This window comes from Dromaius novaehollandiae, chromosome 1 (genome assembly GCF_036370855.1).
Source record: "Dromaius novaehollandiae isolate bDroNov1 chromosome 1, bDroNov1.hap1, whole genome shotgun sequence".
NCBI lineage: Eukaryota > Metazoa > Chordata > Aves > Casuariiformes > Dromaiidae > Dromaius > Dromaius novaehollandiae.
The window spans coordinates 3780363-3805874 of NC_088098.1; the positions used below are offsets into that span (position 1 = coordinate 3780363).

At 43.8% G+C, this 25512-nt stretch overlaps 1 protein-coding gene across 2 annotated transcripts in view; it reads left to right on the forward strand.

Moving 5' to 3' along the window:
* The window catches only part of CAMK1D (calcium/calmodulin dependent protein kinase ID), a 221184-nt gene that overhangs the window by 77522 nt on the left and 118150 nt on the right, over positions 1–25512 (forward strand). For both annotated transcript variants that reach the window (XM_026119316.2, XM_064503955.1), the window contains exon 2: positions 14838–14969. In XM_026119316.2, coding sequence (XP_025975101.1) covers positions 14838–14969 — 132 coding nt within the window. The remainder of the gene's footprint in view (positions 1–14837; positions 14970–25512) is intronic.

The following is a 25512-nucleotide window of genomic DNA, read 5'->3' on the forward strand; positions in this document are numbered from 1 at the left end:
GCTGAAGGCTGAGTCCCAGTTTATGTGGTTGCTCCTCATACGAAGCTGTTTCATGTCTTTGGTCATCCTCGTTGCTCTCCCTGGTTCCGCCATACCCCGCGGGCAATGAGGAGGCTCACAACAGCTCGCAGTATCCTACATGTGGCAAATTGCTTTCTTAGTAATCCCTAGCACTGGATGCTTCTTTGTGTAAGGAAAGTTTATTTTTTTGTATGTATTTCACTTTACCTATATTGAATTTCATTTACCGTTTCCTTACCCTTTTAGTTGTTGTCGCAAGGTCCTTCTGCTATTTTTTTACAGCCAGTCCTCATTTTTACCTTAGTGAATAGTTTAGTATCATCAGCAGACTTTGCCATCTGCCTCTTCCAGACCTTTTGGGAATACATTGGACAGCACAGGCCGCAGATCCTTGTGAGACGCCACTGGTGACCTCCCTTCAAATATGAACTTTTACCATTTATTTCTTCTCGCTGTTTTCTGTCTTTTAACCAGTTCTTTATCTGTGCAAGAAGCTTCTCGTGTCCCTTAACAGCTTAGCTTCTCAGAGAGCCTGTGTTGAGGGACCGCCTGAAATCTGAGTTAACTACATCAGCTGGATCCCCTTGTCTGCATACAATGACTGCTTTGGGGTACTCTGGTACACTTACGAGTCCTGACTTCCTTTTTCAAAAGCCGTATCGCCTTTTCCTCAAAGTAGCACATCCTTCCAGGTGTTCAACAATTCTATCCTTTATTAGAAGAAAGCTTTTCACAGTAGTTTTTACTCACATGCCCAGTACAAACAGCTTTACTCATCTGTAGTGCCCTGTAATCCCTGAATTGTTTCTTTGAACCCATTTGGAAAAACTGTGTCACATAAGCTGCCTTCCCGTTTTTGGGTACCCATACAGCTTTTAAGGGACAGACTTCAGCCTGTGGTTGGTGCTCCTGTGTTTTCACCTGTTAAGTTCCTTTAGAATGGTTGGGTCAATCATTTCATTTTACCTGTTTAGTTCTACCATCATCTTGATTACAGCTAGAACTGCTGGTGCATTACCTGAAAGGAAGGTTTCCAGTATGGGAACCTCCCCAGACCTCTCTGCAGTGAGCACAGACACCAAAAAATTCATTTTTTGCTATGGCCGTGTGTGTTTTTTTAGTGCTTTTTCTATACTTGATTGCTTCCTGGTCCACTGGCACATTTCCTGCTTCTGATACGTTCAAAAAAATCTTTATTAAGTTTTTGACCTGTTGCAACTTGTTCTTCAGGTACTTTTTCCTACCTTTTTATATTTTAGCCACGAGACCTTAAATCCATTCTTGTTACCTCATTTGGACACACAACTTCTGCTTTCTGAGGATGCCGTCTTAGAGTTTCCCTTGCCCTGCTGCTTAGTCTGAAGACTTCTTTGTTTCTCAAGTTGTTTTTAAATGGGTATGTCTTTGTTCTGAGCTTCAAGCATTGATGATTTTAAACAGTCTTTATGCCTTCTGCACAGTTTTAAATCTCCTGGTTATTGAGAGATAACCTTCTCACTTTGGCCCTCGCATAGGCCCTTCTCACTTCTCTTTAACAGGTGTCCTCATCTTTATAGATTTCCTTCCAAAATTAAACATGACTTTGAGGACTCTGTGTAGTGTAGGATGTTACACAGCCTTTCCCAAAAGTTTTGTTTTTGTCTCACATATATCCTGCTACAGGTCCTGAGTTTCTTGCCTTGGAGACTGGAGGGGAATCCGCTTCTGCAGAACCCCTTTCGCTGATTGTTTCTAGCTGAGCAAAAGCACTACTCTGTAGGCCTGGTTTAAAACTGTTCAGTGTATTTGTGAATAAAAAACCACAACATAGCATGGGGAGAAGTTGGTTATTTAACATCTTTAAAATGTGTTTTAATAATGGGTTATGGAAGGAAATTATTGGGCAGCAAATATAAAATGAATAAACAGAGAGAACTGCTTTCTCATGTAATTTGTTCCTAAACAGTGGAGTGCAATTCTACAGGAGGTTGTGAAACTCCAAATTCTAAATGTGTTGAAAAAATTAATTCTGCAAATTAGTAGAGACTAGGTAGCTAGTCCATTGTGGGTCGATGCAGCTGCCGCTTCAATAGGAGTCCCTTTTCTAGCCCATTGACTGCTGGAAGCTGGGAAGGTAAACCAGGGAAAGGCTTATTCCGTAGGAGCTCTATTTCTTACACTCTTTCTTAAAGTATCTGTTACTGGTTATTACTAAAGAAAGGGCGCTGGATAGAACAGACACTGTAGCATTACCCTGTTGAGCAGTTTTTGTCTTCTTCCTGTCTTCCTTTAATGAGGTAAAAAGGGTATTTTCCATGACCAAATGTGTTGGGAGAGGGATTCCTGCAATCCTGCCTGCTCCTCGTCACTCTGCCAGTGCTCTCACATGACCCTTCTGGGGGATTTAGGTCTTCTGGGGTGTGTGTCACCCTGGGAGAATAATATGCCACTTCCTTTTTATTCGTATTTAAAATTATAAGACCACTTCCGAAGCAACGTGGAAATTATCAGTGCCAGGTTTCCAGAGCCACGTTCCCCTCTGCTCCCACATCCGGCTTGTAGGGCATGTTACCGCTCAAACACACCGTCAGGATCTGTGCCAGATTATCTGGAACCGTGTAACTGGTGAGAAGCATGGTGGTGGCAACTGCCAACGCGTGTGTAGCTTGTCAGCCCAAGATGGGCATGAGCTCTTAGAGTCTCATTTTTAAAAATAGGTTGGGTGCATGGGAGTTATCTCCTAGGAAACTCGCCGTTGTATTATGAAACTCTAATGTACTCTGATTATATATCAGATAAAGGGAATAGGAGCTGCTGTCAGATTGTTTCTGCTGAAGTGCTCCAACAAGGAGGGTCACTCATGCGTAGCAGTTAACTTTGGTTGGTGTCCGTGAACTCCTTGGTGCACTGAGATGATTCCTCTTGTGCTGGTGCCCTCTGAAGAACGGGAGGCGATGACAAGAAGCCCTACATGCATTTGTTCTGCGTGCTGAAGCCATGGACAGTCAGAGTCTATTACAGCTCCAGCAAGTCAGGTCTAGCTTGTAGCTCAGTAGTAGCAGCTTGCATAGACAGATCCGGAGGTCTTCAGTCTTCATCCCCTTACCAGCAGTGTTGGCAAAGAGCTCAGTGATTCTGATTTCTGTGAGGACTAAACTGGATGCTATTAAACTGGGAATCGAAAGCCCTTTGTAGAAGATATGATAGAGATCTCAATGACCATCCCGTTACTGATGGCTTCCACGGCCCAGACTGACTCTGAAGTCTTTGGGTGGGGAGGTCTGTTCTTCTTTCAGATGAAATGCTGGAAACACCAGCACCTCTTTTCTGCTGTGATTCTCTAATGGGCTCGGTTGTCTCGGTGGCAGGCCTGCCATGCTGGTGGGACTCCTTCCCTCGAGACCTAGTCGTGCTCAAAGCACTAGTCTTCTACCTTCATGTGAGAAAGGCAGCATAAGGCAGGGACAGCTCAGGCAAATTGCTGCATGTGTCACTGGCTTTCCCTGCTGTTAAGAGCATAGGACAAACCTAGAGGAGCTCTATAGCTGGGCCCCACGTGCACTCTGTTTCCGAGTCCTTGAACTCAGCTGGGCCAGTGCATGGTTTGGATGGAAGCTGGTACAGCTTCCGATTCCTGAGATCCCCTGGGAAATTTCCTTTTGGCCAGTCCTAGTATAACTCCCTGCCATCAAAAATGTCCCTTCAGAACAGTGTGGAGGCTCCTGACAATAGGTTTATGGGCGGAAAGTTGTGCTGGTGCTGCATTTATTTTGTGAGTAACCCCGTTAGTCTCAATGTAGCGACTTAAACATGGAGCCAGGGAGAAGTTCTTCATCAGCTGAAGTTGAACACTTTTCTGCACTAAGGTTCAACTGACAACAGAACTGAGCCTTGCATGCACGGAAAGTGTGTGGCATTTTTTTTTTAGCAGACGTGCCTGTGAGTTTGAGAAGTACTTACTAACCTCTGTATACAATTACACTGAAATAAGCTTTGCCAAAATGTTTATTTTCAAGCTCACCAGTTACCAGGCAAACCAGTTTGCTAAGGTTTCTTTATGTATCTCAATTCAGACATGAAACCGCATGTGGATACATGAGTCAAGAGGCTGGGGAGTAGCAAACCAAGCACTCTTGGGTGTTTTATAGAGGTGCCTATTGAAAGTAAAGGTGCAGGTGGAGCTTGTGGTGGCTTTTCCTACCAGAACTGAATCCTGAGCTACAAAACAATTTGTAATCTGTAATACAGAATTCTTTCTCTCTCCTTCTCTTCTCTTTTTTTTGTTTTTTTAACCCTAAGCTGCGATTTAGAGTGGGCGAGGATAAAAAGTACACATCAGTTTTGGTCCAGATATTTAAAAGAGATACGCAAGGCTGGATGTATGGGTGCAGTGATGAGAACAAGCCAATTAAAGTTTCATAGCGGCACAGAAGGGCGGTTACACAATGGGAATTGTTCAGCTGTGCTTGTGACAGCTCTGAACTCCGCGGCCTCCTCTTTCAGCGGCTGCTCGTCACGCTCGCAGGGAGCGCTTCTGACTGTGGGCTGTAGATTGGGTCTAAAGGAGGAGTCTGAAAAAGGCACATTGTAGGAGCTGCGCCTTGGTTTCATGATCTGATTAACTAATCTAAATTTGTCCTTGAAACAGGCAGGAAGTATGCTGTCATCATGGGTCTACAACACTTGCAAGTCCTAATCCTAGTTTCAACTTGAATATATTCTTACTCTGCGCTTCTCATGCCCTGGGCCAGCACCAGATAAGTTGGGGAGGTTCACCTGCCTTAGCTTGCAAGTTAGTTACTCAAGGACAAGCTGACTGCACTGCTATTTTAACTCGCTCTCTGTTGTCTATAAAGGGAGCCTAGGGTAGATAGCTCAGGGTCAACACCATCCATATAGTTGTGGTCAGAGGAGTTTCATTCTGGGAGATTGAGCTCTGCTTTTACATGAAGTGAGAGAGATCCTGAGGATGGAAGTCTTCTCACCTAATTGTAGCTGCCTGACAGGCATCTCCTCAAAGCTATTGTCCAGATGTCCCAGATGATCTCTTCTACCAGCACCAAGGTGCAAATGGAGCAGGTGATTCCTCGATGAAGGAGCTTAAGGATTCCTAAAGGGTCGTAGTGTGTTTTCTTCAATATGTTTTAGGATGGCATGTAATCATCTCTTGGAGATGCTTCTCTGTTGAGTACAAAAGGATCATGCACTTCTAGATTATGCTAAGTTTATGGCTTTTAAACAGTTAAAAATATGTAAGAGGAATTTGGTCATATGGTGTCTGATCCTCGGGTCCCTCATCTGTAGAATGGGCAACACAATCCACTGGGGAGCCTGGGTCAGAAAGGCAGGATCAGCATTGGAAAATTATAGGCCATGTAATGCAATCATTTGCTTGGGATCGCTGCAGAAGATCACCAGAGCTGATATTTAGGCTTTGTTTTGTAAAGAGAGCTGCCACCTGAAGGCATGACATGCTGTGCAGGCATAGGTAGCTTGGCTTTGTGAAGGTCCAGACATCTTTGGGCAAAACTCCTAGCTAAACAGGAGTTTCCAACGGTCTAGACCTAACTGCAAAGTTATTTGGTCTTTAATTAAGATGGAACTAGTAACTGCCTAAAGACCTTCACTTTAGAAGGGACGTAGTAATTGTTGCAAGCAAAACTGTAGTGTCTGCACTATCTTTCCTTTGCTTTAAAAGACGCAATGTCATCTGATTGTTTCTTCATTGATCCAGCTTCTTTGGAGAGTGCCTTGGCATGCCAGATCATTTCTTAAGTTTCCGTGTGGAGGAAGAGGGAGAAATGTGCTGTTTCAAATGGGCGTAATCTGCGTTACATGACCAGATAAGATCTTCAGAAATCAGCTGCGTTGCATTATGCACTGCATATATCAGCGCTGTAGCTGGGAAAAGCTTTGAACACGTTATGGAGATCGCTTATGCCTCAAGAAAGGTTTGAAGTCATGATTAGAAAAAAAGGTTATTTTCCTGTGAGAATACTGCCATCAGATAAGCTGCAGGAGACAGTGAGCTCCTTTTGTCTTATAAGATGAAAGTGGGAAAAAAGGCACTTAAATATTCACTTTGGAAAGAAACTGATCATCAGTGGAGAGAATAAACTGCTTAACAGCTCATTTGTGAGGAGTGTAATGGGAAGAAGAGCTCAATACAGAAAGCTGTACATTTTCCTTTTATTCTAGATAGCTTTACTGTGATTGCTGCAGAGGATGTAATGTAGATGTAATAGGCCCTTAAAGACAACACTTGCCTTTCTAATAGGGGTCATGATTAATCAAAAAGGAGCAAACAGTTCAGGAAAGAAGAGGGCTGTAATAACAAACATGACTGGGGATCTGTGCCGGGCCAGCTTCCTTTTTTAGCATCCATGCATCACTGATGCAGACTGCATGGCATCCTATTAAATTAGCATACAACAGGCAGCTAAAACAAATTAGCTGATTTCAGAAAGGGAAGAGATTCAGGGGAAACTTCTTTTTGCCTTAATCTCAGAGTGCTTCATGTGGTTAATTTACCTTTGATCCTAAATCTTGGGGCACTGAAACCTGTATGCCTGCTGGCTGCAAAGCCTTGCTCTGATCTGCATGGAATGGCTTTTCTGGCCCAGGAGTCGCCTTGGCCGCGTGCTTCAGAGCCTTCACCACGCTGACGTGGGCAGTCCCCTAGGAGCAGGAGTGCCCCACGCGCTGGAGAATTGCTCATCCGCGTGGTTGTGTTCATGCTGGGGTTGTGGCTGTGAGCCAGGTCCCGCCTGTCGCAGCATGCCAGGGTGGCGAGCGCACTCGGGGAGGCTCACCGAGCCACCGGGACCTTCTCCTGGAGGTGGTGGGACTTCATCTGAACAGCTCTACCAATGCTCCGGCAACACGTCTTCCCCTCCTGAGCTCGCTTGTTGAGGTCTGCACACTACAATTCCTTCTCTCCTTCCCCTAAATCATCACCAATTAACAGCTTGGATTCTAGGGCTCATCATTTTGGCAATTTCCCACATTAAAAGGAGGGTGTCTCTGCTTGCTCTGGTAGCAGTTTGCTGAGCATCGGGCCATGAGGCATGCATCTGAACTGTCAAGTCATTAATTTAATTTCTGTCCGACCAGGTTACATAAACTGAGGATTTCTTTATCTGTGAGCAGCAATGCTGGGCCTGCTGCTCAGTGTGATGGCTGGTGGAAAAGCAATCTTCCCACACTGTTTGGAACAATTTTCCCTTGTGTGAAAATGATTGTTGACCACTGATGAGGTGATTGTGCTCTGTGGGGAGTGGTTCAGGGGTAGAGGTAAGGGCATGAAGGAGGCCTCCAGTGTATCATAATTTCATGCTTTTTCTTTTATTGCATGCAACCTTAAATTGGTGTTTGCTGGCTGCACAGAAGTCTCTCTCCTCTAAGCAGCTAACATGGCTTTTCAATCTTAATTCTATTTTAATATTTTGTCTGAGAACATCAAGTGTCGAGGAGCTAAAACAAGAAGAAATGATAATCCCCAAACTGGCATTAAAATTCTTCCAGCTGGTGACAAAAACTGTCAAAACACTAACTGTTGCCGTAATTGTAGACAATAACACAACAAAAATGGAAGTTAAATCCAAACAAATCCAAATGCTTTTGGGACTGTGCGAGACCAAATTTTTGTGCTGCTCCTTCTGCTTCAGTAAGTTCTCCATAACCATTAAGTGCCCTGTAATGGTGGGAGAAAACCATCCTGCTTTTATGAGGAGGAAGAAGCTTTTCCCGAAGCGCGATACTGATATCACGTCTCTGTTATGGCAGCAGCTGTGAGTCCCCACAGAGATCTCCTTAGTCGGTGTGGGTTCTCCCCCCAGAATCTCTATGATGGTGGGAACAGCAAAGGGTTAAGAGAGGCAACGCCTGCAGGTTGTGGATGTGCTGCCCGTTCCCGTGCTATCAAGTTGTGTGCGATGTGGGTGAGCAACCCGGTCATCACGAGAGAAATGTATAATCCCAAGACCTTAAAGTACCTTTTTGCTCGGACAAAATGCCGTGGGCGTTGGCGTGGGGCAGTGGCTTGGGGTGTGCAGAGAGAGGTGTTGGTGGTGCAGAGAAGAGCTCCTCGCTGTGGGAACGTGCGGCGAAGGAGATTTTTGCCCCTTAGCATTTGAAGCAAGCTTGGAAGTGTCTGTCGTTGTCTGGAAGGTGTAACAACAGCCGGGTAGGAAAAATGGGTCTTCATTTGGGCTAGATCTGGGTCAGGGTACTGTGGGGGCCAAGCGTCAGGATCAGGCCTGTGGCCTGACTCTGTGTTTCATGAATGAGAACAGCTAGAAAAAACGTTTATTCTCTAAAGAACTGCAAAACAGACCAAGAAGTGTATTTCTTTTCCTTTGTATTTATAGTGAGCTCTTGGGAATGTGTAGAAATATTTGACTTCCGTGACATATGTCACAGTCGTGAAAGTCTCCTCCTGTGTTCTTGGGTAAAAACACCCTCCCATGCTTTGGTTTTATACCTTTCCATTGGTTTATACCGTTGCATTTGGTTTTATACCTTTGCATCACTGAGTTATTGAAAATTTTGGATCTGAATTTTTCATTGTGAGTTTGTTTTCACACAGACCTCAGGACATTCTTGGGCATGACCTTGGAGCTAAAAACTTCATTTCCAGCCTTTAGTCTGGGTTGAGACTTATGCTGGGGAGGGTCTGGAATTTAAGAGAATGAGGAGCTGCATAGAAAAATGACAGTAGAAAATGAAATAAGGAAAGTAGAAAATTTCTTGTGTAGAAAAATGGCTTGGTAGAAAAATGTTCAGCAGCACCAGACTCTCCCTTGTGTGAGCCTATTGCACAGAGTCTGAGCTCATCTCACAGTCTGTCCCGCTAGGTTTTTGAAGTGTCTGGGAAAAACTGTAGAAGTGGCAGGAAAGATTTTTTCCTGCTTGTAGTGTAGTTTTGAACCTACCTACCTTTGGGAAGTTCTGGAGTGTAGTTTGTGTCTGTCTGCTGGTGCTAGGCTATCAAAATGGTCTACTTGGATTTGGTGGGTCTCTCTTGGTATTGGTTGGTCTCACATCTCAGGGTGTTCCCTACAATGGACTTGGGATCCTTTTCAAAAAATGAGTGTTCGCTCAGTTTTTCCGTAGTTTGGCTGGGGCAAAGGGCACGCAGAATGCCAACTGTATTATAATTAAGACTGTTAGCTATACACAGCCCGAAGATGTGAAATCTGTTTCCTGACTATGTCTGTTGATTTAGTATGACAGAGCACCTGCTAATTCAGTGGAAAACTGTTCAGCATGGAGGTCTCTGTAAATGTAAAAATTAAGTTTTACCCTCCCATCAACTCTTTGTCTTCATTCTGTCTCCATTTTTATGACAGCAAATTTTTTTGATATATGAGAACAGATTTGCTCTGTCACAGTTTATATTGTTCATTGTATTTCAGAAATTAAGTGTTCATATTAAATTACAGTTCAAACAGATGAAGAAAAATATTGTTTATCCTTTATTTTACTTTGATCTGCAGCATAGCCTAGCCTTGTAGCTTTGTTTTCCAATAGAAAATCCAGTCTGTTTGGACACAAATGCAATTTAATCCAATAAAAATCTTGAAATTCTGATTTGTAAATCTAGATTAAAGAAAATAACTAGATGAGAAGTAATTCAAACAAATTAAAACTATAAAAGATTAACCTCTTGTTGGATGCTGCATGGACCAGGAGTGTGCAAAGCAGTGAGGAATCAGAACTTCTCAGTCATTTTCTAGAGTTTGCAGTTATCTCAATGTCACCAGGCAAGTCATTTAATTCCTCTTTTTTCTCTTATACCATTTTATAATTCATATACGAATGAATCTAGATCATAAATTATTCCATGGCTTAATTAGAAGTTTGAAAATAACTGATCCATCCTCCAGGGTAAAAGATAACATGGTCACAGCTTTCAAAAATAGGTTCAACTCAATTCTACTTAGGCATCTAACTAGGTGGTTTAATTTTGCAGAAGTTTCTTCCGTAGGAGTTTCAACCTCTGTCCTAATTTCTCAAAACCACGTTGCTTTTTTTATACATTAGCTGCAGATACCAGGTAGGATCAGCAAAGCTCCTTGAGAAGTTTGAAAGCTCCCTTTCAAAGAGGCGGAGGTGGTTGGACACCCGGTGTGTTGAAAGGCTGCTGTTAGCTATTTCGCTACTGAACAGATCCCAGCCACACAGATTCTTTTAAAAACATGACTTTTAATGGATTCACTTCTTCTCCCTATTTTTAAAAATCTTGGTTCATGAGTGTGAAAATCATTTTTGGACTGTATTTTTGGGAGAAGGAGAATAAAACTCCCTCAGATATTTTCAGAGAGTGAATATCTTCCTCTTCCTCAGTATTTCACATGATATAAAGCATCTCTATTTGCTAGTGTCCTTCACAGAAATTATGTTCTTCTCTATGTGAAATTTCAGATAAAAATCTCTCCTCTAACTCATGCAGTTCCTTTCAAAGGGTTTTGGGTTTCTTTATGAATTTTGTAAAGCTGGTGTAATCTCACTGTCCAAACCTTTGGGATTCCCACGGTCCTCATTGTATAAACACTTCAGTAACCAGTCGAATAGACATTTCAGTGCATTGTTTCGATGACTTCATTGGTTTCACTCACATGCAAAAGTTGCACACCTGCATAAATGTTAAAAACACCAGACTGAAAAAGGACTATTAGTGTGCCAGGTCCTAACCCAACAAACCCTTAAGCATGTGCTTGATTTAGGCATGCTGAAATCATACAAACTCCAATGGTATTTAAACACATATTCAAAGTTGAGCAAATGCTGAAGTGCTGGGGTGAGCACAGGTGGATTTGAACATGTCTGTAAGTGATTTGCCAAAATGCAGCCTCAGTGCACTGAACCAGAACTGGGGAGGAACTAACCGCCCCTCTCCCTTCCTTCTCCTCTTCTCTGACAAGTGGGTGGCAAACACGGCATCTCACACGGGCTCCCATTTTTCACAGGAATTCAGGAGTGATTTGGATGGGAAGATCCTCAAGGGAAATGCAGTGCCATAAGGAAGAGACTCACCAAGTGGCTTCTGAATCTCCTTCTGACTCAGGGTTATGGCTATGGAGCCACTGGCATATGGGATAAAACTGGCATGTTTTGGGAGCAATGTGTCATTATAAAGACTGTATAGTACTCGCTAGGAGAGGTGGGATGTTAATCCAGAGTCCTGTCGCAGTTACAGGTGTATGATGCATTCTGGTTGTCAAACATATCCTGTACCATTTTTCTTTCTTCGTCATGTAAAATTACTAGATGACGCTTAGTAGAAGCTATGCCCTTTTGACAAAAAGTCCTGTCATTTTGATGGTGTAGAATACAATGTTCTCTAAAATCAAACAATTTCATAGAGCTTAGTACACTGAATTACTGATTTTTAACTCTCAGTAAAGAATTTTAGGAAATCCTGAAACCTTAAAGATAAATTGCTCTGTTCACTAATACCTTGATTTTAAAGGGTACATTAATTCATTGGGGGGAAAAAATCTTCTGTAGCAAACCTGCCAGTTCAGTAGTTCTGGGGAACTTTTTTGAGGAGGTGGAGAATTTGCTGTGGGATATATTGCTGTTAGCAAGAAAATGAGCAGCCTTGCCTTTCTGACTCTCTCTCGGTTATTTTTCTATTCATGAAGAAGTCAAGAGGGTTTAGTGGGAGCTGGATTGGATCATTAACGCAGATGAATTTAGCTCTGTGTGTTTGGAATTAGGATAATGACTTGTCCATCTATAAACTATTATTTCTGGCCGTCTCCTCACTCCAGCCGCAGTGTCTTTGCTGCCTTTTGGCTGTTTGCTCTCTCTAGCAGCATTTCTTCCTTCTTGTCCTGTACCATTCTCTCAGTCTCTGTGTGTAAGTCCGTGATCCCTGTCTGCATCCTCTGCATCTCTTCCCTTCCAGGGCTTCTCATTTCTTTCATCCTTGCCTCATTGCTTTTTTTTGTTACTTGGTGAATACAGGAGCTGTGCAGCGCGATAGCCGCGGACGGCTTAGCATCTCCCTTCCCGGCAGATGCAGCCAGCGCTTCCCATGAGCCGTACCTGTCGCCCGGGAGCGCTTCCCAGCACCAGCGGTGTCACGACGTGGCCTCCTGTACAACTCGGAGGGGAGACCAGCGCCCTGTCGGGGCCCAGGCTTGACACGTGTTGCATTAACCGAGTTTCATCTCGTTTTGTGCTCTGATGAGAAAGACTGCTAAGGAGATGCCGGATTAGTTTTTATGACTAGATCTCCGAGCTCCCTAAAAGCAGGGAGCTGGAAAGCAAAGCCCGTTTCAGGGACGCTACGTTCGCAGAGGCTGATCCCAAGCGTTGAACGCCACGGCTGCCCTAGCAAGTGGAGAATGCAACCCGGTAAAGCTGTGAAGTCAGCTGACATAGAGGCATTTCCCACAGCTGGGTTTATTACACAGAAGGATATAAAAGGATTTCATTTATTTTGTCTTAGAGTGGCAATGAAACCCAGATCAGAATGGAAGCTTTCTGTGTTTTTATAGTACCATAAACATTCAGAGAGCTGTGTGATCAGTAAACGACCAGTGCGATTATGCTGCTTTTCACAGCCTTTAACTAAAGGCAAAAAGGTTGTTGAAGACAGAGCTGGAGGAAAGTGCAGCATCAAAAGCTGAAGCAGATGGGTCTTAAGGGGTTCATGAAATATAGCTGGAAGCAGTTCTAGGAGTTTCTGAGCACCCTGGCCTGCAGCTGAGGCCCGGAGAAGTCTTAGGACTTTCCAATAAAAGGATTTTATTGCCATTTCAGACTGGCTATCCCAAGCATAAGGGTCAGGATGAAAACACCGTTTGGAGAATCAAATAACTAGGATTGTGTGATAATGGGAAAGCAAAGATTAGGTCTTTAAAAACACATTGGATTGCTTGATTTTATTTTTTTACTGCTTGAGCTGTTACAATCATTTGTATGGGCTCTGAGTTGAAGCCCGTGGTGCTCTGACGAGCCGTGGTGGATTATACACAAAGGGCAGAGCCAAAACCTGTGAATTGTCCCTGTACTTAACGTGATGTATATGCGATCAGAGCCTGAACCACTGTCCTTTCTCTGCAAAACCAGGCAAAACATGGACTAACTTCTTATTCGTTGTTTAAAGGGTTACTTCTGCGTGTACACAAACTGTCAAAACCCACACAGCAACGTTTTGCGACAGCCTCTCTTAATCTGTTCCAAACTTCCTGCCGTCGTTTCCCTATCTCTGCTAACTACGAGAGTATTTCTGTGTAAACAGAGGCTATTTCTTTCCCAAGCAGCATCCTCTTCCTTTGCCTGATTCATTTATCCTTTGGCTTAATGATTCATTCGGCTGTTTCGCAACTCAGGAACCAAGCGTGAGGTCAGAGGCACCCGCTTGTGTCATCCCGACAGCCGGAATTAGAAAGGAAGAGCCTGGCTGTGCGAGGAAAGAGCTGTTGTTTATCCCCGAGCATCTAGATAACCGGCGGTCACGAGGAATGAAAGGCAGAGAAAGTTCACAGTGGCTTAATGAGGTTGTGATCAAATATTAACATGGGAAGAGCTGGCTGGAGCGTGGTTGTGGTTCGCTCAGCCTGCTCCTGAGCCGTCTTTTTGCAGAGCTAGGTAGAAGAGCAGAATAATTTTCTGGTGGAAGGAAAAAAAAAAGGAAGGAAAATGTTCTGGTTCTTTTTATGTTCCGTATAAATAAAATACGACCCTTTGGCTGGTGGACTTTGAGCTGGAAGCTTGTTGGACGAGCGCTGGGCTGGGATGTCTATTGGACAAAGCAGGTGCTTTGGGAGGTGTTGTTGGTGAAAAGGAGCAGAGCGATTTGCTGTTCTTAATCAGGGCGACGCTCTGTCTTGTCCAGTTCCTCGTTACTAACTCCAGTAACGAGCGGAGGAGCATCAGAGCAAAGGTCCAGGCCAGGAGCTTGGCTGAATGACCAGAAGCGAATGCTGAAAAAAAGTGTGTGGGAGCAAAAAAGCCTGCATGATCCTGCCAGTAACGTTTTCTGGCCTCTTCCCAATCAGTTCTGGGTGCTCCTGAGGAAGATGTGAGTGTGCAAGAAATAATAGACTGTTACGGAATATGCTGATGAAGGAGAGGCACTGGCCACTCCTGGCAATTAGCGCCTGACTCCTCTGATGAGGTTTCTGTAGCCTTTATTTGTGTTCTCCTCGCTGGGGTAACCGTGGGGAGGCTGCTGCAGGGGCAGATGTTTAGACTTGCGTTTTAATCCTGTTCTCGGGCTTTCGTGATTACCCATGGCGGTTTGTTTTGCGGAGTAATTCAGCGTACATAGAAACATTCTGCAACGGCGTCCCTGGCTGAGTCACCAGCCAGCGAGCGGTGAACGGATGCTCTGGGCTGCCTTTCGGCCAGGACTGCAGTGGAGGCCCTGACCTCTTGTGGTGGCTGAGCAGCCGCGAGCGCCCTTGGCACTAGTTGGGCAGTTTAGTCCTGAGAACGCCATGGACTTTGTGGTGCTGCGTGAATTAAGTCTGCAAAAACTCCAGAAAGGGGAAAAGTGCCGTTGATGGAATCATACATCAAATTAGCAGCCGAGCCAAGAATAGGACCTTCTGGTTTTCAGCCTATGTTCATGTCTCTGCTGCACTATGGTTCTTTATTAAAATTGTTGTATTTGATAAGACTGTAATATTTTGCATGAATGTGAATGTCTGCATGTGTTCGTAAGGCAATAAAAGATCCTAAAAGAGCCATTGCTGTCATTAACAGTAACGGCTGTCAAAAGCCACCAGAGGAGCTAGATGCAGTGGCAACATTTCAGTTAACAGCTTCCCGCAGAAATGACACCACTTAAAACTAGGGTTTTTCTTTTCTTCCTTCAGGGGTGCATTCTCTGAAGTTGTTTTGGCTGAAGAGAGAGCTAGTGGGAAGCTATTTGCAGTCAAGTGCATTCCCAAGAAGGCACTGAAGGGAAAGGAAAGCAGCATAGAGAATGAAATTGCAGTCCTGAGAAAGTAAGTATCAAACTTTCATTTCTTTTTCTTTGCTTTGTTTAGATTCCTGCATTTAGGGAACAGGAACCTTGATTGGCAACTGTGACTGACAGGTTGTTCAGCCCATCACAGACAGACAAATCACCTGAGTTTAACTGATGCTGAGAATGGTTTGAGAAATGCTCCATTTTTTTTTATTAACACAGTCAGATGACCTTATCTACTAATAATATCTGCAGTTGGGTCACTGGCTTTGAGGGGGGAAGTCAGGGTTATCATTTCCAGCTGCTCTGAAGCAATCTATACATGACTTGAACTAAAACTAACTAGCCATAATACAGACTATTTTACATGATGGTGGTGGTCTGTATCATGCACTCTGTTCCTAGTGGGACTTCTTGCCTCAGCTCTTGGTCATTCAGAAGCTGTTGGCTGATCATCTGAGCACCATGTGACAAAACTGATCCTAAACCTTTAAAAATGACCTGATCCTAAACCTTTAAAACTGACTAGGTATCTCTGCACTAAATGCTCAGAGAGCCTAAGCCAAAGGAGCAGGTTTGAAAGCAAGTTCAGCCATCCCAGTAGGCGGAAGGGATTCTTTTCAACAGAGTAGCAGGGGCTCCAAAATAGCTACAAGCATCTGTTCCTGGTGCCTTTTCAGGACCTATATCAGGTCAGAATAATGTAAACCCGATGATGAATCTCAAAAAAACATCATTTGGGCGGAAGAGCAGGATAAGGTTGCATCAGAGAGGAGACCGGTAGAAGGTTAAGAGAAAAAAATACATTTTAAGAAAGGATGTTGCACGCATTTAAGCAGTATATGACTTGCTGTGTAGTGTTACCGAAAACCTGTCATAAAGCTCAACCATTGCTGAATCCATAACCAGGCAATAGCAGCCAGTAATTGGCAGTCTGAAGCAGTCTTTGTCTGTATGGAACTGTCCCCAGATGGTGACACAGGAATGGCAATTTTGCATGCAGTAAGGACTGCCATGCAGAAACCTTGACCTTAAGATGTGAGAGCAGAGAAATCCTTTAGGTCATTTGTTGCTTCTATATTGTGAAGAATTTCTGTTCTCTGCAAACAATTTACTGAGAAAACAGGAGGCAGCACCCTGTCTGGGCTATTCAAACAGTAAGGGCAAAAGAGTGAGTGGGTGGAAAATTCCTTATTTTTTGTACAATCAGATCTACTTGGTCTCTTGCCTGATGTGCGTAAGGACCATAAGAGAGATTTTTTCCATTTTTATCTCCTGATGTGTCCTACATAGCTATTGCTAATACAAAGTGCAGATGTCTTTGTATTTATTCTCAAAAATCTTTGCTAGCAGTCCCAGTATTGAATTTTTATGTGCCGCTAAGGGAACAGTTGAAAAATAACAAAAAACCTGGGTCTGCCTACAGTTGAGGAGAGGGGATATCAACCTGTCTGTCTGTTCAATGAATTTTCGTCTTTAAGAGTTAATAGTAGAAGTATATTTGAAAGAGGTGGAGCAGATCCTGAGCAGCTGTTGCTAAGCTCCAGAGGTATCCAAGTGTCCTGCTTTTGTTTCTGGTAGCTTAATGCTGAGTGGAGATGGCTAGTGTGTGTCTAATGACTGGGTAGGATGCCACAGCCCTGGGCTGACCTGTGTGACTGTGCAGAGTGGTATCCTTAACAAGCTGTGCAGCGAACCAGCCAATTTTGAAGAGGATGTGCGCAAAGGATGCCTGGCGGTAAGAATTTGTCGCTGTTCCCTGAGAGGAGTGCACAGAGCAGTAGAGGATGGATGCAAAGCAAATATAGATATGCACATGTCCTGGTCTCCCTATCCATTCTTGCATTGTAGCTTTGGAGGGTGCTGAAACCCATAGGGACATAACGCCTTGTGTCCTCTGAAGAGAAGGTTCACATCTGGTAATGGCCTTTTCCCTCCCACATTCAATCATGAGATTTTGGTCTTTCTCCTGATGAGGTGTTTATTCTCTGGCAGGTATCTGGTGAATGCTGTGAAATGCAACAGTTCCTGAGTTCGCTTGGTTGTCTGTCAAACAGGTGTCTGTCAGGGAGTCATGAATATACTCACTGTTGCCTTTGCCAGCTCTCTGGCAAGCTGCTTGTCCCCCTGTGCAGGATTTTAGTGGCAGGCAGAGATCGTGCTGACCATGTCCAGAACTGATGCACGCAAGTGTCACACATGCTTTGCACCCTCAGATTGCTCTAGAGGAGGTTTGTCCCCATGTGAGTACGGCTAAATCCTCCAGATCTGGTGGAATCAATATAGAGAAGGGTTTGGATGATGCTATGTGTTGAAGTAGTATTTTAAATAACATTTTTTAAATTTAGGATGAAGTGTCTGTGCATAGAGTACTATAGGAAATAGAACCTGGTGGTGAAAGCATGAGTCCAATGACCAAAACTCTTGGATCCCCTCTCACTTCTGCTGTGGACTTCCCTGTGTGACCTAAAGTATCCTTGGTCTTAATTTACCCAGTTGTAGTTAGCGCAACTTAATATTTATTGTCTATGAAACAGTTGGAGACCTTTAAATAAAAGTTCTACCTGCAGTTCATTTTGCAGTCCTTTCTCATGTCTGCAGACCCAGGAGTCTTCCTTCGCACGAAGAGAAGCTTCTGGGCTGGACTTCTAGTACAAAATCACTACAGCATCCTGTCAGTCGTCGGCGTGTCTCAGATGTCAGCGAAAAGCTGTTGGAAGTATTAAGCAAATATTCTGAATTGAGGAAGGTCAGTGGTCCCTCCGTGAAATACATGGAAGGTAGAAGACTTTATCTTTTGGATTCTTTCTGTCTGTGGGCTTGGACGCTGTTGCTGCCAAAACAAAATGACATATTTTAGAAGCGATGTTCTGCTAACAGAGGAGCTAGCTGCCAGCCAACTGATCTGCATGTTTGTGTGAGTGCCAGAGTGAATCATGCACACTCGATCATTTTATTTTTCCAGCCATGGCCAACAAATCTGTTCTTAAAAAAGAAAAAAGACGGAAGAGCCGTTAAGTCAATATTTACGCCTAGCAACCTTAACAGGGTTCTTCCAATATGGACTCTTTTGTTTCCAGTGAAAATCCATGGCAACATTCCCCGAAGACTTGGATGGGATGGGGGCAGAGCGGGGAAAGAGCTTACGGCTGAACGCGGCACCAGGAGAGAGCAAGTCTGCAGTTAATCTGGGAGCCTCAGCCCGACAAATTCCTTCAGCCCCATCTCAGCAAAGAATTTAAGCTTGTGCCTAATTTTAGACTGTAATTCATCCCACTGAAATCAGTGAGTAGTTTGAACTCACCTTGCTTAACTCAGGCCCGTAAGGATACTTCGGAGAAGGGTGAAGATGCCGTTAGGCACCTGTGTTCAGTAGTACACCAGGAGGGGAATTCTCTTGGTCTTCAGCCTGCACCCAGATGATGCCCTGATGCACAAGGATTGCATTTCTTGTCATTGATTGCTGCTTGCATGTAGCTGGACACAGTGCAAAATCTTGCATTTCATCACAACGTCAGGTGGGAAACTGAGCTGCATCATTTGCAGGCTGCTCAGTGATTTATCTCTTTTAAACGGAAAGTGTGTGCTATGTTTTAGAACCAGTTAGAGGAAGAAAACTGGATCTCCGAGGTAGGACTGTCACAGATCCACAAACTGTTTGTGGGGAACTATAGCACATGCTCACCCTTAGGTTGCATAAAGTCCTTCTGACCTGAGGTGGAAAGTAAAAGATGTGGGGAGTTTCAGATCCTGCGCAGAAAGCAACTGCTTTCTGTTTTTAAGCAGAAAGGTAAATTCAGTCCCTTCCATTGTTTGCTGTAGAACAGTGGAAATTTCTTCCACATATGGTAATTGTGCAGGTGTGAACACGCTGAGAGATGAATTGGCTGTTAGACTGGTTCCTGAAGGCGGAAGGTGGTGTGAAAAGTTGGACTGCAGAGAAGCACCAGTTTGAGACCCTAGTTAAATAGAAAATAACAACCTTAGAAAAGGCAGACAAAGAAAAATGTACCTGATTTCTCCTTGGCCACACCGCTGCTAATCATAAGGGACTTTCTAGCTGGTGGTATGCTGCCGGTGTAATACCTGCACAGTCCTGTAGATCCAGCGCTGAATCAAAGTCGGGAGGAAGAGTAAACTGTGTTCAGCTCTGCTCCCAGGCGCACCAATTACTTAATAGCAGTGATGTGCACGAGTGTGTGTGCTGTGAAACGAATGCTGTTTAGCTAGCAAATCATACTTTGCATTAGCTAGTGTGCACTGGACAGGGATTTTTGAAATCTCTTACAAACTATTGAGTTATCTGCTCCTCTCACCTCCTCGTCTCCTCTGGGAGAGACACCGTTAAATTCTTTATTACAAATCATAGCCATGCCTAATTGCAGACTGAAGCATTTTTCCTGCGAAACACCATGATCAAATTGTTTCTAAGCAGGTCAGCTGAAACTCTGCCAGTGCTTTCCATTCCCTTTTCCTTAGAAGACCTGGGGACTCGGTATTTAGGCAGTGATTCATGCCCGGATGATTGCCATCTCCTCATCTGCCCGCACCTACAGCCGGGAGCTGCTGCCGTAATGCGGCGGAGGTGGGGAAGCAGCCTCCCGTGAAGTCGGGGAGGCGTCACCAGGACATGCTCGTTGCAAAAACAAGTGAAAAGCAGCAATGAAAAATCTTCCTTGCATGGATGGAAGTGGGGGCATTCTTGGTTTCCCGTAAATCAGATGATGGTCAAAGGGGCTCAGCCCATCGCTCCAACCCAAGGGGCAGCACTGTTCCTGACAGACACCATTTAAGGGGACACTCCTGATAGCAAATGTGGAAGAATCACCCTTTCTGTGTATTTTCAAAAGTTTTATCTTTTTGCTCCTCTTTGGTAGCCCACTGACAAGCTCCCCCTAAAACCTCTGTGTCCCAGGTTTCTCTCTGCAGTGAGTTTATCTGCCTGATAACCTTCAGGAAGATGAATCCAAAGTTGGATTGAAAGACATTAGTTACCTCCTATTAAACTCTTCTGTGTAATTGAACTTGGAATCAAAGGCTACATTAATTCTGAGTAAAACTGGTCATGCAGAAGTTTAATGTGGCTTAACATAAATTCAGGCATTTAACTAATTCAGATTAACGTTCCTGCGTGACTTTGTGGGGACAGGTCCTTCTATTCAAGCCACAGCTGACTCTGAGCTAAAAACTACTGCCCTTGCAGAGCGGGGTAGTCACATATTTGCCCAGTTTGGAGGTTCTGTTGGTGCCCACCAACACTCTTCTATGGTCATTATTTAACCATTTAATGTCACCCTTTTGGAGTACAGGACCCGTCTAGTCTTGAGAAGTGTTAGCCTAAAAGCAGTGGTAATTAGGTTGTGTAGCTTGGTGTACCAGGACGTATGGGGTTGGGGTTTAAGGGGTTAATGGCTAATTTCATCTTTACTCCACAGCAGTAAGAGCTCTTTTCCTTTAAAGAAATGAATGGAGTGGTTAGGGAAAAAGAAAAGAATTGGCATCTCTGCCTGTCAGGTAACATTATTTCTCTGAAGCTCTGCTTACGCTATAGACTAAACAAGCTTGCTGGCTTGCTTTTTTTTCCCTCCATGAATAATGGTGAGAAGATAGGCTGCCTCAGCAAGAAATGAAGAGACAGCTGGTTGTTATATTAAGTAATCACTTTCAGAGAAAGCTTTTATGTAGACTTACTTGTTAAAACCTGGCTTGCTCATGCGGTTGCTGTTGTGCCGGGGCGACAGCAGCCTGACGCTCGCCCTCCCCGCGCCGACGTGGTTAAAGCACCGCTGAGCGCAAATGCAGGGCGTCCCGCCGGCCGGCTCCTCGTCCGCGGCTCCCTCCGTGGGGCCCGTGGACGGCGTGGGGGCACCGGGCGTGGGGGCACGGCTGCAGGCGAGCAGCGCTGGCTCGGCCGGCAGAGACCTGGGCTGCCGAACGGAGGAAAGCAGGGCCGAGTGCTGGGGGCTGGCGTTGGATGTATTCATGTCATTTATTCCTTACTGTATACCTTCCATTTAACCGATATGCTATTCATTTAACTTACATGCTGTTCATTCATCTACCTAGTGCTAGCACACGCAAGCCTCAGGCATGCACCAAGAACTTGTTGCACCGACACTAAATGCATTTTTACTGTGGTCCTAAGCCACTTGTGGTCCCCTTAATGATGCTGATGTCAGTGCTTGAAGAGCAGGGCCTTCCCAAGAACTTCTCGGTGGACATCCCCCATGGATGGACTTCAGCGTTGCCCTCATGCATCTGCTGGTCAGATCCCTCCAAGTGCCCTGTTAGGGAATATTCCTGCTCACCAGGACCTCTGGGCTTCCCCTTGGAGCCAGACTTACTGCTGGGCACTGCCTTGGACATTGCTGCTAGAGAGGCAGGTTAGGGATGGAAAGGAGCCAAATCTGAGAAATGCTGCAGGAGAGGGGGACGTCTGGGCATGCCTCAAGGCTAGCATCTGCTTTAGACCATGATATCATCTCCTGAATCAAGGAGATGCGGACTGGCTGAATTGCCCTTCTCACGTTTCAGGCAAGAGTGAATCGGACACTATATATATATATGTGTGTGTGTGTGTATATGGCACAGGGCACAGGACAGCTCTGCCTTGACACTAGCATTTGGCTTCTTAAGCATCTCTGTTTGCTGCAAATATGTGAAAATATTGTTACGAAAATATGAAACCTGAAGCAGTGCTGACACCATATTTGATCACTAAGATGCTAGAAACTTTGCAGAGGAAAACATAGCCACCCAGGACTGCCTGGATCATATTTCATGCTAGATTAGATGTAAGCAGATGTAGGGAAGCAGATCAAAGCGTCTTAAAAATCCTAAAATACATTAAATGAGAAAGAAAAATCACGTCCGAAATAGTAAACGCAAACAAAATCCCTTATATCTTCTCTGGTTTTACAGAGTTTCATTTACATTCAGTGTGCTCAGTAATAGCTTTAGCGAGAGTGCGTGACATGTCTGGGTTTTAACCTGCCTTAATGCTGTGTGTATGTAGACCATTGTGTTCCTTTAAATAGGTTATAGTGTGATAAGTCATTTCAGTGTGATTGCTGGATGGCAATACAGCTGTCCTTCGTTCTGCGGAGCGATGGTTTATCAAATCTCCGTTATGTAACTGTTCTTCCTCAAGGCCAGCTCATACCCTGAACTCAACTAAAAAATGGCCTATTCTGGGAGGAAGAGGGGAGGTCAGAGGGGAGGAAAGCACACTGTAGCTCAGAGCTCCAGCCTGAAAAATAATTCAGTGTGCTATGGAAGAAACAGCTGCTTTCTGGAGTAGTTGTTCTCAGATGCTTTTAAATCTGTGAGTGGATTTTTCAGCCTTAGTTAGAGTCTTCCTTCTGTGCCTAATGTGTGTTTTATGTGGACCCAGTCCTGTGGATAGCCGAGGTCCTTTTGAAGGGTCTAGCTAAAGAATAAGAACGCTGCCTTATTTTCCTGTATTTATTACTTGGGAAGATGGTTATAATTGTATTTCAGTGATACTAGTATCCAATTATATATGCTGTTGTCTGTTAGCTAAGAGCAAAGAATTGTTAAGATGCATAAAGACATTTTAATAAGATCTGACAGCTTGATTAATGACTCAGTTTTATATCTGGATACATAAGGTCTGTCTCTGTTCCACCCACATGTTTAAAGCTAAGAGTTATCTTATTTGCAACTGCATGTCTTCAGCTTGGGATTACGTAGCTCACAGAAGCGAAGGTCAACCAGTCTCTACACAGGAGGACACACATCTGTGAGAAGAACGTAACCCGTGGTGGACGTGGGGAGTTACAGGCTGCAATGCTTCTGTTTGAAGCAGAGCCGCAACGCGGTGTTTGGAGGATGCAGCTTTTTGGGTAATAGCAGGGAAAGCGTTTTCGCCAGTGCTTGAAGCCCAGACCCTCGAGGATGTTTCAGTGCCTAACAGCCGCTGAAGATCTAGGCCAAGGTGGCTTCGTTAGTCACTTCCCCTTTGGTTATTCACCAGATTCATCTTAGCTAAGTTTTTTCCGTGAAAGTCATTTCTTTATTTGGAAAATCTATAAAAGGCTATTTAATGGTCTCATTTGCAAAGTGAAGGGGCCTTGTCAAAACACTGTCAACATATTACATTTTATCTGTCTTTGTTAACTTAATCCTGAGATATTAACTGGATGAATTCAGTGTTTTGTGCTAAACTATTGTGATGTCCAGTTTGGAGACAGTTGGCTTCTGACCACAAAATGGCCATGTTTTAATGGTGGGTGAGTTATTTAGGCGCACAGTCCAACCACCTGAATGGTTATTCCTTTATCTCATTTTATGCTATTAAAATCTATGGCATTAATTTGTATGACACTGGAGTGTCTGAGTGGTGAATTAGGGATATAATTTGCAAAGCACTGCACACAGTAAAACAGGGAAACCCAAGGTGGGATTCAGCTGGCCAGATGGAAACATCCTCAAGGAAAGCACCTGTGTCTGCTGCAAATCTCGCTTGCTGTGGAAATCATCAGCATGCATTTCTCAGTGGATCGCAATGTACGGGAAGAAAATCAAAGTATTCCAGAAATGTCAGTTCAAGAAGGTGGAAACAGAAATCTTATCAGAAATGACAGTTTCCACGAGCACTCTTTGTCCAAAGCAGTTCTTTGCGCTTAGCAGCATGCTGAAGGGCTTTATGAGTACACGTTGCTGTATTTTAGCCCTAAATTTTATCAAATTAGATCAGTAGCATTATCAGTGGATCAGTTTTTCTGATGTGTGACCCCACTGTGAATTTAATTAATAAATTAATTATTATTTGGCCAGCTGATTTTAGAGCTGTCATCTGTACTACATAGCGATCCAGTCTATAATGCTTTCTCATATAAAACATTGTTTTCAGTAGGAGTTTTGAAGAAAAGTTGGTAAAAAATCTGTGTGTACTGACTGTGTATTTCAACCGAGAAAGAAGTACAGGAGACTGATTTACTTTGTGGGCTGTCCTAGTGCTCAGTTTGACCAAGGAAATGGTGATGACAGTTTTGTTATGAATTAAAAATTTACTATTGATATTTTTTGATCAAAAATTCAATTTTTGTTTTATTGTGCCTTATATCCATAATGCATGGGCTTAACCAGAAAAGATCGTTTTTTTGCTCTGGGCTAAAAGTGGTCATACAGGGGGGTTGTGCTTCTACAACTATAGGATTTTAAGCCTATGAATTAAACCAGTTCTCAAAGTAAAGCCTAATATTTTCCTTAATGGCATCCATGCTTCTGTGTTTCTAGTTATCAAATATATTGCCAGTTCTTAAACCTCCGTAAGTGCAGAAATTTATGGGTTCCTTTTAATACTACATTAGTATTAGTACTAATTAGTACTATTAGTACAGTATTACTGTATTAGTAACTGGACTGTGAAATCATTTCCCAAAGGAAATGTGGCAGCTAGCTTTTACTTTGACAGATATTTTATCAAATTCAGATTACAGAGGGACATTAAGCAGGAACATTATCGCCTCCTTTACTTCCTCAGGAGCTGCTTTTTTTCCAGGAGAGCAGACGTAGGTGAATTCAAACTTCTTAGAGGCAATCTGCTCCTTTTTGAAGGCGTTTCAGAAAATATTCCAGCTGAATTCTTTTTTTTTGCAGTTTGTTTGAAAACTTCAGAAAGGAATGTTAGCAAGAAGTGTTAGCAAATAAATCAGTATTTTATAGCTGCATGGTGAATGAGAAACACCTGACGTATGGCTAACGGCGAAGCGTGCAAGGTATGTGTGTGCACACCAGCGCTGCCTCCTCCTGAGCTCAGTCCAAAACTTCTATATATAATCTGTTTGTTTCCCCCAAAATGGCATAACAGCCTGCTTGAGATATCTTCATACCTTTGTGATATCTGCTGTCTTGACTGACGCATCAGGGATTAAACCGCGACCGTTTTGGACTTAAAAATATGCGTCTTTACAGCTTCGGCTGAACAGCCTCTCAGCTGGCAGCTTGAGCAGGCTCAGACCTTGGCGGACTGGGCACCGGGAGCGATAATTAACTCACGCTGACATAATTGTTTGAAAAATGCACATCAGCATGGGATTGTTTTTCAGCCGTTTAAAACTTTTTTTTTCCACCCACCAAAGCCAGAAGGGTCCATATGCAGCAGCCGTATTTGGCAGAAAACATTTTGTCAATAAGTGACTCTCAGGAGCAAAGCAATCTCGTTACTCCCGTGTCTGCTGTAAGCTAGGCAGTTAGAATAAAAAACAGTGCCTGTTTGCAACTTTTATCTTAAAGGGAATAATATGAATGTCTATCTGAAAACACAGGGGAAAGGACTTCATTTTTTAAATGCTTTATGTGAGTCGCAGCAAAAGAGTGACTGTGGCATGATCCATGGAGGTATGTAAATGGCCAGTTCATCCCCTGCTAAAGATAAAACATTGCTGTATAATAGTGATGTCTGTCTACTTTTATAGCTACTACAAGTGGATGGTGGGAGGGAAATTGCGAACTGTTGTGAGGTTTTAATCTGTCCCTTCTCTGTTTTTTGGGGCACGTGAGAAGATTTCCTTGGAGTCGAGCTGCTATGTCCTTAGCCGTGTTTGTGTCTCGAA